Source organism: Enhydra lutris, unplaced genomic scaffold (assembly GCF_002288905.1).
Source record: "Enhydra lutris kenyoni isolate GAN:26980312 unplaced genomic scaffold, ASM228890v2 scaffoldscaffold13, whole genome shotgun sequence".
Lineage (NCBI taxonomy): Eukaryota > Metazoa > Chordata > Mammalia > Carnivora > Mustelidae > Enhydra > Enhydra lutris.
Window position 1 is genome coordinate 7,591,335 of NW_019154097.1, and position 12,709 is coordinate 7,604,043.

At 49.3% G+C, this 12,709-nt stretch overlaps 1 protein-coding gene across 2 annotated transcripts in view; it reads right to left on the reverse strand.

Annotated features, from left to right (window-relative positions):
• The window catches only part of LOC111145857 (gamma-aminobutyric acid type B receptor subunit 2), a 341,149-nt gene that overhangs the window by 229,796 nt on the left and 98,644 nt on the right, over positions 1 to 12,709 (reverse strand). For both annotated transcript variants that reach the window (XR_002640501.1, XM_022501134.1), the window contains exon 2: positions 4,840 to 4,977. Coding sequence is in view for 1 of the 2 variants with exons in the window: in XM_022501134.1 (XP_022356842.1) it covers positions 4,840 to 4,977 (138 nt within the window). In the remaining variant the exon portion in view is untranslated. The remainder of the gene's footprint in view (positions 1 to 4,839; positions 4,978 to 12,709) is intronic.

Below are 12,709 nucleotides of genomic sequence, written 5' to 3' on the forward strand. Positions count from 1 at the left end.
GGCAGTCAGAGCTCCTTTTCAATTACACAAATTACATGCATTTTCCCATTTGCGGAACTCTGTTTGGGAGCCCAGTTTTGAATAAGTTAAGGGATTCATTGAATCCCTTGAGTGAATGGAGGCCCACTCCTCCAGCCCCGGCACCATCTCCACAAGCCAGCTCAGCCTCTCAGAGGTGGGGAGGGGGCCCGGAGGTCCCCAGAGTCTGCCTTCCCGGAACGCAGAGGGAGGCAGAAGCTCCAAGTCTCCTTCCTATCAAGATCCCGGTCTTTGGGGCTCCACGTCCCTCGGCTGGCTCCGCAGGCCGGGGGAATGTCTACTCTCCTGGGCTCAGCCTATGATTCTGCCTCCGAGGTCCCCAGAGCTCTCCAAAACTGCCAGGCACCATCCAGTTCCCTGCCCCTTGGCACCCCCGTCGGTGTAGAGCGGGAGCCCTTGACCTTATGCAGTCTGAGAGTGGATGTCTAGGGTGTGTGTTGGGGGGGCATTGTAGCAATGCAGAGTGAGCCTGTGGCAGTGGGGACCAGGAATCTGCATTCCCTCCTGCGACCTCCACCTCCCCAGGATCACGTCCACGTGGAAGGAAACTACTGCCGTGGAGGGTTTCAGGCTCCACAGCCTGTGCCCTGCATTTAGCTCAGTTCAGCACTCGCAGTGAGGACCTGCTGGGTGCCAGGCCCTGTGCTAGGCACTGGGAACTGGGGGATGAAGAAAATGGGGGCCCCTGGCCCCCCAAGAAGCTTGTATTCTAGTAGGGAACACCTAAAAATAGAGTAAAACGTTTCCCATGAAATGTAATTCCTTTACTGACAAAATATTGTATGCAACAGAAGTGACGTAGAACCACATTTCCCAAATTTCTCTTCATCATTACTCTCCTGAAAAGCCCTTGTAGACATGTTTTCCTAACCCTGCACCACTTGTGAAATTTTAATGCCGTAGATACTATAGATCTACTTATGGGGACACCTGGGTGGCTCAGTGGGTTACAGCCTCTGCCTTCAGCTCGGGCCATGATCCCGGGGTCCTGGGATCGAGCCCCGCATCGGGCTCTCTGCTCAGCAGGGAGCCTGCTTCCTCCTCTCTGCCTGCCACTCTGCCTACTTGTGATCTCTGTCAAATAAATAAATAAAATATTTTTTTAAAAAAAGTTCTATTTATGTACTGTATGTATCTCTGTGCTTTGTACATAAAAAAGAGTAGGCTGTTTTGCCCCCTCCCCACAAGAACCAATTTACACCAGCTTGCAGGAGATGGCCTTCATAGAGCAGGCTTTATTGAGGAAGGAGCCGTTAATTTACCCTGGGACTATGGGAGGCACAGAAGGAAAGGGATCAGGAAAGGTATCCCAGAGGAAGAGGTAATTACCCAGGGTATTGAAGGCTGAGCAGAAGTTCCTTAAAACAGAGAAGGGACTTGGCATGAAACCTCCTTTGCTGGGCAACTTGTGCTCCGCCTTCTTCCCAGAATCCCTCCTTCCTGTGGTAGTCAGCCTTCAAGATGGGCCCCAGCGATTTTCACCTCCCACTGCAGCTTGTTTAGTCCTCTCCCACGATAAATAAAAGCTAATTTGTATGACCAAGAGCATAAGGCATAAACGACAGTGTGCAACTTCTGAAGCAAGGTCCTAAAAGAATTTTCCACCCTGCCTTGGTCTCTAGCTGGGTAGCTTTGGGGGAAACCAGCTACCATGCCATGAGGACACTCTAGCGGCCTTATGGAGAGACCTGCAGGAGAGACACCGACGTGCCCCCCCTGTGAGGGAGCCTCCTGGGGAGGGGGGTGCTGATCCTCCAGTCCCAGTCAAACCCTCAGATGATGCTACAGCCCAGTCTCCGAATCTTCCAGCTAGATCCCAAACATCACGGAGCAGACGTAAGCCATCCTCTGGGTCTGAAATTTCTGACCCAAGGACATAATGCAGTAATGATTACTGTTGTTTTAAGCCACTAAATCTGGGCATGAGTCATTACACAGTGATAACTAACACAGTCCCGTCTTTGTAACTCGGTCTCCTGTCTTGTCAGCTTCTCAAAGCTGGAGGCCTTCCTTGCTCATGCTGAGGCCGGTTGGTTCTGGCTGGCAAGCCAGGAGTTTCTAACATTGTACTCGCTCCGGCAGCTCCTCAGAGAATTCTGAGGGGTAAACCATTCCAAGTGAGGATATGGAAAGGCCCGGAAGCTCCCTGGCTTCCTCTCTGGGCGGGAACCCTCCACGGAACTTGGCCTGCCATGTCTGAGCAAAATGTCCATCTGCATGGAGGTCTTTCCAGCCTCCGTCCCTTCCTTCCTCCTTCCATCTCTCTGATCATTCAACAGACATATAATAAGGTCTGTGGACTGTTAAGCACCAGGAAAAACAGGAGGAACTCAGGCCCAGTTTCCGTTCTTATGGAGCTCACAGCCCGGAGCTTACACGCCCCCCACATGTGCAAAGCCCTAAGAGAGGGACAGGCCAAGGGCACAATGGGTGGGCTATGCATGTGTTCTGCTAGGAGTAAATGCAGGGAAGTGAGAAAAAGAATTTTTCTAGAGGGGCTACCTTAGAGATGATAGTAAGGAGAAGCTTCTTGGAAAAGGCAGCTTTGAAGCTGAATCTCCAAGGATGGGTGACACACTGGGCATGAGGAGAATGGGGCATCTCAGGCGGGGGATGGAGGGCAGGGAACAATGTGGCTGGAAAGACCCAGAATGCTGAGGCGTTGAGGTATTCAACTCAGGGAGCAGAAGGAGGCAGGTGCAAGAAGGAACACTTAGTGCTTAGGATGGGCCAGGCCCGGCTCTAACCACAATCTCATCCCTGAATCCATAAAGCGGTCCTATGAGATCAGTCCTCTCCCACCCTGGATTCTACAGGTGAGGGGCTAAGGCTCAGAGGGGCAGTGCCCAGCCCGGCTGCACAGGGAGTGGAGCGTATTCCTCAGTATTCAGGAAAGGAAGCTCAAACACAGAGAAAGTGACCCGGCCAAGGTCTCCCAGCTGTTTGCCGGCACCTCGAGGCTCAAAGCCAGGGGAGTGGCACTGGGTCCCAGGCACGTGCTTAGGTTTGCATCACAGCACGCCAAGCTGCTCTTCTGGCCTCCTCTCCTGTTGCATCCACCCACACTCAGGTGGCCCGCTCAGGCCACCACGAGTGACTCACTGCTCCCCAGGCCCACATACTCCCCCACCTCCCGTTTCAGAGCGCCCCGTTTCCTCTGCTGGCAACGCTCTCCTCCATAGCTCCAGCTGTCCAGCGTCCTCTCCTCCTTCCCAGCCGGCTCCACGTCGCTCCTCTGGGAAGCCTTCCTTGCCCATGTGCTGAGTGGGCGGCCCTCCCCAGGGCCTCACCCCTTCTTCCTCATACCTCAGTCACAGGTAGCTCCAGCCTCCCTCTGGGCCGTGAGATCGGGGCTCTACCTCCAGCTCCTCATGCAAGCAGGGCCAGATTCCCTGAGCTCCTCAGTCAACAGGAATGCAGGGAAACCCGATCCGCTGTGGTCAGGCTTCGATGGCCTCCTCATTCTCACCCCGGCTCCCCAATGACCCGTCTTCCGCTCCCTGAATGAGCCAAGTTCTTCCCCAGCACAGGCCATCTGCATTGACCATTCCAGCCACCCAAACCGCTCCTTCTCATGCTACAGGTCTCAGCTCAAATGTCACCTCTGCCAAGAGGCACTCCCCGACTGCCTTGGGACGGTCGCCACTAGTTCCATCACTCTGACTATTTCTGTCCTGGCTGTTTCCTACCACAGGCTCAGTTCAAGACTCCCTGAGTTTAAATCCTTGCTCTGTTACCTATGTGCTGAGGGTCCTTGTGCCAGTCACTAGGCTTCTGCGTGCCCAGGTTTTCTGATTTATAAAATGAGAGTGATAATACTGGCCACAGCACAGACAGCAGGTGTAAGGACTGAATCAATGCAAAGAAGTGCTCAGAACAGCATCTAGTAGGTTCTAAGTCTGGCACGCATATGGCACCAGTGTTGGCTCTTAGTAGGGTGACCTGTTCACTTGCTCGCTGCCTGCCTCCCTCCTCGCACATAGGCTCTGAACAGGTAGACGCCCACCCTGTCCTGTTAGCACTGTGTCCCCAGAGTCTACCAAAACCCCAGGTGCAGAATAAGCTGAACATTCTCTCTGCTGGATGGCCGGATGGCCAAAGCAAAGACATATACACACGGCGTGAGTCACCCCTCATCTTTCCACGCCCTTCTTCTCCCATTCCAAACAATACCTGACACTAGTGAGTTTTGCCTCCATCAGCCCATGCCCTCCCTGGCTGGCTGGTGTAGGACCTTAGCCAATGTAAGGAGTGCACCCTGGCCAGGAGCCCCGGCAAAGCCCTGTGTGCAGTGTTTGGGGGGGTGTCTTGATGCACAAGACCATGTCATTGGGGTGGGGGGCTCAGCAACAAGTAGAGAAAAGCCCATCTGATCAGGGAACAGTGAGAGCAGGGCTCAGAGGCTGGAAGGTGCAAGATGCCTTTGGTGAAAGGGTGGGCGGTCACGAGAGGCTGAGGCATGGACAGAATGGCAGGGACAGAAGAGGACAGTGGGCAGGCAGACCGGCTGGACATTGGTGACAGAGTCAGGCTAGGATGTCATTGAAAGATTCCAAACACGCAGTGGGGGTGTTGGGGTTACCCCAAGGAGACCCACCGTGTGGGCCTTGCCAGCAACAGCCAGGGGGAGGGGGTCAGGCCAGGAGGTGGGGCGGCGGGGGGCTGGGCAATCAATCCTCCAGAGAAGAGTCAGGGAGGCCTGACCCAGGCAACTCAGGAGCTATGTTGTACCAGGAGCCATTCCTGCAAAAGACTGGTGGCTAAGGACAGTCCCCCAACCAAAGGTGACCTGGACCTTACCTGCACCAGATTCCAGCCTTGGAGGGACTCTGCAATGATGGACGTAACAGATGGACAGACTCCTCCAAACACCATCAAGTGGTTCGGCCCATATTTTATTGCATCGTAGAAGGCTTTCAACCCTTTCGCATTATCACACTGGAGAGCAAGAGACAGAAAGAGGGACCCAAATTAGAAACAGCTTTCCCCAGGGGCGGGGGCCCAACGGTGGATTCACACAAACAAATTTCCTCATGGGAAACCGGCTGGGTTTCAGCTCCCCTCTTGGGAGGCCTCTCTCGAAGCCAGCCCTGGGCCCAGACGACAAGCTCAGCGAGTGTGATGTTGGTACCCCCCCAGCCCAGCTCTCTTCCCGCTGAGCACCCTCCCAATCTAGGACCTCTGCCTCTGTGGCTATCTCCCTGCTCTGCACACTGAGGAAAGGGCCCCAAAATGTCTCCCTCTGGGGTCTCCACCTTCCTGCAGTCATTTACATGTTAAAAGGGCACAAATCCATACCCATTAGAATGTCTAGCATCAAAAAAGCACAAAATGTAAGTGTTGGTGAGGAAGCCAAGACACGCAGAGAAATGGGGATGCTGGTGCTTTGCTGGGGGGAATGTACAATGTAGTATTGCAGGACTCCAAAACCTTAAACAGGATTACTGTACGAGCTGGCATTCCACTGCTGGGTAGACAGCCCAAGATCCGGGAGCCAAAGAACCAGAAGCAGGGACTCCAAGACGTATCTGCACACCCACGTTCATAGCAACACAATTCACAATCGCCAAAAGGGGAAAACAACCCAAATATCCTTCAAGAGATGAAGGGATAAACGAAATGCGGTATAGACAAACAACGGAGTATTTTTCAGCCGTAAAAAGGAAGGAGACTCTTGACGCATGCTACAACACAGAGGAACCTTGATGACGTTATACTAAGTGAAATAAGCCAGATGCAAAAGGACAGCTATTGTAGGATTCCACTTAGATGAGGTCTCTAGAGGAGTCAAATTCATAAAGACAGAAAGCAGAATGGTGGTTGCTGGGGGCTGGGGGAGAAGGGCATGGGGAATCGGTGTTCAACGGGGAGGATGGGAACGTTCTGGAGATGGATGGCGGTGATCGTCGCACAGCCTCATGAATGTACCTGATGCCATTCCACTGTGTACTTAACGAATGGTTAAAATGGTTAATCTTATGTTCTGCATAATTTATCACAATAAAAAAAGAAGGAAGAAGAGGAGGAGGAAAAAGGGGAGGAAGAAAAGGAAAAGGAGGAGGAGGAGGAAAATCTAGAAGGAAGAATTCACTCAGCAAACACTTGCCATGCAGTGTCGTGTTTAGTCCGGGGCTGGGTACTTAGGTAACATACAAGTTGGCCCCAGCCCCCTACCCAGGTGCTTGCATCCTAGAGTGGAAACCTGAGCCCTAAAACGGATCCCAGCAACCCAATATGGAAATGAACCAGGACAAATGTCCTCAAATGTTACTGACTTCCACCTGCACCTCTGTCACTCAAGCCGTGTCGTCATCTCTTCCCTGCACAGAGGCACTGACACCTAGCTGGGCTTCTCGCTTCCCCGGGGGTCCAGGTAAGCCTGCTCACCACCCAGCCGCCTTCTGGGGGTGCTTTGTAAAACATAAACCAGTCCTTCTGGTGGTCCTGCTTTCCATGCTCTTAAAGCCCATCTCCTTAGCAGAATGTTGATTCTCAAAAGGTTAAAAAACATAATTCTCATGAAAATTGAGACTGGGTACATGTCAACCTTTATTTGACTCATTAACAAGGAGATCTGCAGAATGACAAAGTAGATTCAAAAGGAAACTTGAGTGACCAGGATTTTTATAGTGAAAGGAAAAGTAAGAATAAGGTAAGATTGCCAAATCAGGTACAAAACTGGTTAATGTCCTATAGGGCAATAAAAGTAACCTTTGGGGACAGAAAAGAAAATCCCTACAGATTGGCACATCATGTCAGTTGTAGAGAATTGTAAAGTGTCTAGGGCTTAAATTCCCCCAGTCAGATGACTCTCAGGCAGGGCAGCTAGAAGAGGCTCTAAGTGTCAGGCTAACTGGTTATCTAATAACTGTTCTGTATTGTTTACAAGTTTGGGATCAGGGTCTGAGCCCTCCCTATCATCATGGATACAGAAGCCACAAGGTCCAATCCTGCCTCCCACTCTGACCTCATTTCCCTCCACTCTCTCCCTTGCTCACCAACTACAGCTCACCCAGCCTCCTTTCTGCTCCTTGAAATGGAAAGCAATTTCCTTCCTGCCTCTGGGCCTTTGCACTTGCTGTTTTCTTTGCCGGCAACAACATTCCCTTGGTTCTCAGCAGGGTTCACTCCTTCTCATCATCCAGGTCTCAGCATAGCTGTTACCTCCTCACAGACCTCATCACTGTCCCCCATCCAAAATGTCCCCCACCACCAGCCCCACCCTAACATGCCACCTTATTTATTGCCCTAAGGCGGTTCTTAAAATTATCTGAAATCATCCTGTTTTTTTGTTGCCTGTAGATTGACTGACCTCCCGAATAGAATGTAATCACCTGAAGGCAAGATTTTTGTCACTGTTTTCACAGCTGATGCCCCCAGAGCAGGGGGAGGGGAGGGGCTGGGCTCTGGACACCTGGGGATGGCAGCAAAGGGCCTGGACAAGGGCTGAGGGGCCAAGCAAGGGTGCTGGATTGCAGCCTGCAGAGATTTGGGAAATAATGTCACTTTCAAAGTTAAATTTAATTTAAAAAATGACCATGCTAAATTTTTTTGCCAAGAAAGAAAGAGGGAGAGGAAAACAACAGGTGGGAAGGGAGGGGGAAGGGAGAGAAGAAAAACTAAAGTTCTTATTCTCAAGAACTTCTCAAAAAGTTCTTATTGTTTCCTGGGGGCCTCTATTTAATGTCCCCATTCCTTGATTGAAAGCAACATTCTCCAACCTCAGCAGAACATGGCAGATATAACAGAGCAGGTCATGTTTTAACTGTTTCTACCACGTTTCCTGAATCCTTTCCCATTTTTTTAATACATTCCTGTAACGATTTTAGCTTGTTTTCTAACCTGTAGCTAATGACAATGATAATAGAGTACTGCAAGATTTATAATCAAAGTTGCACTAAAATAATATTAGCAACAACGAACTTACTAATACTTGTTCGCTCTGCAAACATTTCCCCGGCCCCTTGCCTGGGCAAGATTCTGTAATGATGATATTGTCCTGACTTCTCACAAATACACAGCTTTTGAATGTCAGCTCAAGAACAGGAGACTATTTGACAACCAGTATTTGAACTGATGGAATCTTCTAATGTTTGCAAATGTTTATCTGACTCCGTTTTCACCAGGCTGGGTGTGGACGGCAGAATTTTGGCCCCCAGGACCTGTGCCTTTGCTTTTACTCTCACGAATAATTATGTCACATGCAAAACCTGTGCAGATATCATTAAGGTTTCTTATCAGCTGACCTCAAAGAATTATCCAGGTGATCTATGTAATCACACAAGCCCTGAAAAGCAGAGATCTTTTCTGCTGGTAGCCAGAGTGAAATCAGAGGTTCCAAGCTTGAGATACATTGATACATTCAGTATGCCTGTTGGCTCAAAGATGAAGGGGGCCACAGGTCAAGGAAACAGGGGCTTCAGTCCTACAATCAAAAAGACTCGGCTCTTCCCCAGGTGAGCCTCCAGTTAAGAACCCTGCCCAGCTAACACTTTGATTTTCAACCTTCTGAAGTCCCGAGCAGAGGGCCCAACACAATCACACAGTGCCCGGGCGTCTGACCCCTGTGAGCGAGGTTGTGGCGTAAACCACGAAATCTGCGATCATCTGTTAGGGCAGCAACAGGAAACTCACATGGTGCAGTAAAAGGAGAAAAGTAAGAATAACAGAGTGAGGTTTTCGTTAAAGATAAGTGTATTCCATTTTAAAAACCATCCTTAATTTATAGATCCTTCCTAGTTTTTGTGATGTTGAAATGTTTTTCTGTTATAAAATTACAGATGTTGGGAGGGTTTTGTTCTTAATGTCCTGATGTGACAAAATAACGTTTGTGGTTTTTTTTAAAGATTTTATTTCAGAGAGAGAGCAGGGGGAGCAGCAGGCAGAGGGAGGAGCAGGCTCTCTGCTGAGCAGGGAGCCCAATGTGGGGCTTGATCCCAGGACCCTGAGATCATGACCTGAGCCAAAGGCAGATGCTTAACCAGCTGAGCCACCCAGAAGCCCCCAAAATAAAGCGTGTGGTCTTTTTTTTAATCTAAGTTTCTCTTCCATGCCCCTTCCACGCTGCGCTCTAAGTTAGCTTTTACTGATGTGTGAAATCCAAACACGTGGGCATCGCTCATCTAGCCAGCCCTGTACCCTCATTTTCGGATGCACACGGAGGACCAGAGGACGGAAGGAAGGGAGGGGGTTTGTCACAGTCCTATCAGGACTGGGGAAGGGTTTTCACAAGTCCCAGTTCAGAGCTTCTCAATAATCTGAACTCACCTCACCAGGCCAACAGGATGTTAAAGCTAGCAGTGTTCTGGAAAGGACCACTTCCCCCAGGATAATGCTTCCAGCTTCAGCGCTGTGGACCTGAGGCAGGATAAGCCGCCTCCTGGGCACCAAGCACACTGTTTCGGCTTCCCTGCAGGGAACACGTTGATAGCGACTACCAAATAAGAATCACATGGACCTATCTGTCCCATTTTAGCGGCTATGTTTCCTCATTCTTACTTCTGATACTGTATCTTTGTGCCTTGTACCAATAGTGTCCTAATTAGAGAGACTTTCCAGCCAACCAAAGCTGAGTCTTTGTGGCTAGACCAGCTTGGAGCTTGTCAGGCTGAGCCCCTTGGGCACCTAGAACCTGGAAGAGACGTGGAGCCAGAGAGGAGCCCTCTGGGCTCTCTGCCTTCACTTCAGCCAAAGCTCTCCGTGTATCTCTCCTGTCTTCAGCATCCAGGTTCCCTGTGCTACTTAATTGGAGAAGGGGATTCTATTGCTAGCGGCATAAAATGCCTGGAAACCAGGGAGGGAAGGACCCCAGAGGTTCTTGCCGGTGTATGTCTTTGGCCTAGGAAGGGCAGGCAAGTGCCCCAGAGGCGAGGCTGGGTGAACCAGTAGCTTGAGCACACTCCCTCAAAGCTGACCCACCGCACATCGGTTTGGCTGATAATCAATTCACCAAATCACCAGGGGAATTTCTCTAAGTGTGAGTTTCCTGAGGGACTCCTCGCAGACACTTCACACAGCCATTTCAGGAGGATTCGTCCTTCCGGCTCCAGTAAAAGTCAATTTCACCTGTATTTCACATTTCAGTCCCTCCTAAAGGCTGCACCCAGAGATGTCCCCCTAATGCCTGTGTATTACCGTCCTCTTCTTGCAGACTTCAGACACTCCCTTGCATGAGCCGGGGAGATGCCAAAGCTTCTCTACTCCCCCATTTAAGGTGTCTGTCAGATGGCTTTTAGTGAGCCGGTCACTGGACAAAACTATCATTCTGAGAAACTGTTTATGGCAAGTTGTCTCTGAGTGCTTTGGCTTTTGATGAATTGCTCTCAGAGCCCCTGTACGGGGGTTCTCGTGTCCTGGAAGAAGCTATGGGCTTTATCATGTTCTCCGACTTCCCCACCTCTCCAACTAGAACCCTCCCACCTGCTCACATTCTCATGCAGAAGTTCAAAGCTTATGGACAATGGGCCACAGCCTCTGATCTGCAGTTTTGCAACCTGGACATGGGCTCTGGCACACAGTAGGCCCTCAGTAACTACTGCTTCCCCGGCCCCCACTCCCCTTTCCTCTCCGGTATGTTTCCTCTTTGCCTTCCACGAATTCCACACCTATGGCAGCTCACTGCCCCCAAACTCCCTGACTCGAATTTCATTTCCAATGGCTCCTCCTTTCCAGTAAGGACGCACTTGTCACAGAGAAATTGTAATTGGCACATATAGGCTCTTAAAATTCAGCACCTATAAAGGGGACTAGATCCAAAAGCCATGAAAATCCATTTTTTAAATGAAAAAGTAGAACTCTGGAATACATTCCATTTCTCACTTAAAATCTCATTTTTAAAGAATTTAAATACTTTCTTTGACTTCAAAATTTCAAAGCAAATGTTGCTGAGAGTTAAAACGTAAAAATGCCAAGAAAATGTCAGAGCTAATAACGACCAATTTGAAACTGAGAATTACTCTGTACAGAATTTCAGACTTGAAGGAGAATTTAAACACTGATGTGTCCAACCTGTCCCAGATACAAAGTCCTCCTCTGTGGCCCTGCTCCAGGAGCAGTCAGCATCTGCTTACATCCCTCCAGTGACAGGAGTCTCACTCCTGAACCGGAGAGCTTAGTGGTCCTTGGTGAGCCAGCTCTGCTTCTTAGAAAGTCTTAAAAATCACCCTCCTTTAACACTTAAGTTCTCATCCTAGGGCAGAGGTTAGCAAACTTTTCCCGTAAAGGGCCAGGCAGGAAATATTTTAGGCTTTGGGGACCATGTGGTATCTGTTGCAACCTGTCAACCCCTTGGAGCACAGAAGCAGCCATAGAAAATACATTAAAAAAAAAAAAAAAGATTAACCTGGCTGCATTCCAGTAAAATTGCATTTACCGAAACAGGTGGCAGTCAGATTTGAGCCATGGGACATAGTTTGCCCACCCCTGTTCTGGAGCCTTTTAGAATTCGTACAGTCTTCCGTTCCCATGAGAGCCCTTCAGACACCTAAATTCAGGCAGACTGACTTGACTCTAGGAGATGCTTTCAGGCCAAATGACCCTTCACTCTTCTAATCATCTCCATAGGATGTGGTGTGACAGCCTTTCCATCTGTGGTCATCCTCAGCAGAGGCTTCAGAGGACAGACATTTCTAGGATGCAACCCCCGCCCCTGCAATTCCACTATCTGCCCCGCAGATAAAGAGACAGAAAAGGGACACCAGCTAACCTGAATCGTGAACTCACTCTGTGTTCGGCATGGTACTCAGAACTTCACGTGAATCACCCTGTCCATGACAATACGGTTCTAAGACAGGTACACTGGTATGATTTCCAGCCTCACTGAGAAGGAAACTGAGCACCAGAGCAGTTAAATAACCTGTCCAAGGTCACAAAAAGGGTGAGGATTTTATCCCAAGCAGTGTCACTTCATAGCACTGTTCTATTTTAAATAAAAATACATCATTATGAAATATTTCACTTGTAGGAAAGATTATACCATACACATACAACTTACATAAAATATGAAAAAGAGTAATAGGAACCTCCAGTATACCCAATACCCAGCTTGTGTGGAAGCCTGTGTGGTCACCCTCCTTCACTCAGGGGGTGCCCCTAGTCTGGATTTAGCCTTCCTTGCTTTTCTTTTTTTAAAGATTTTATTTATTTGAGAGACAGAGAGCACAAACTGGGGGAGAGGGAGAAGGAGAAGCAGACTCCCCGCTGAGCAGGGAGATCGATGCGGAGCTCGATCCCAGGACCCCCGGATCATGATCTGGGCCAAAGGCAGATGCTTAACTGACTGAGCCACCCAGGTGCCCCTTTCTTGCTTTTCTTTATTGTTTCATTACACATTTATGTTTCCTAAATGCTATATCATATAATGTTACTTGTTTTTGAATGTGTATATATATATGTAGAATCAAGCTGTATATTTTGCTTGAAACTTGAACTGAAAACCTCTGTATGGCTTCGCATTGTTTGTGAGATGTTTGTGGCTGAACGTGAGGGCAGTTCATTCATTTTTAGAGCTGTGTAGTATTCCCGGGTAGGATTATGTCATGCTTTATCTGTTCCTTACCCTGTTGATGGGACATTTGGATTGTTACCCGTATTTTGTTTGGTTGCTGTTATAAATAAGATGGTTGAAAATGTCTGTATGTGTCCCCTCGCACATATGTGCAGAGCTCCTCTA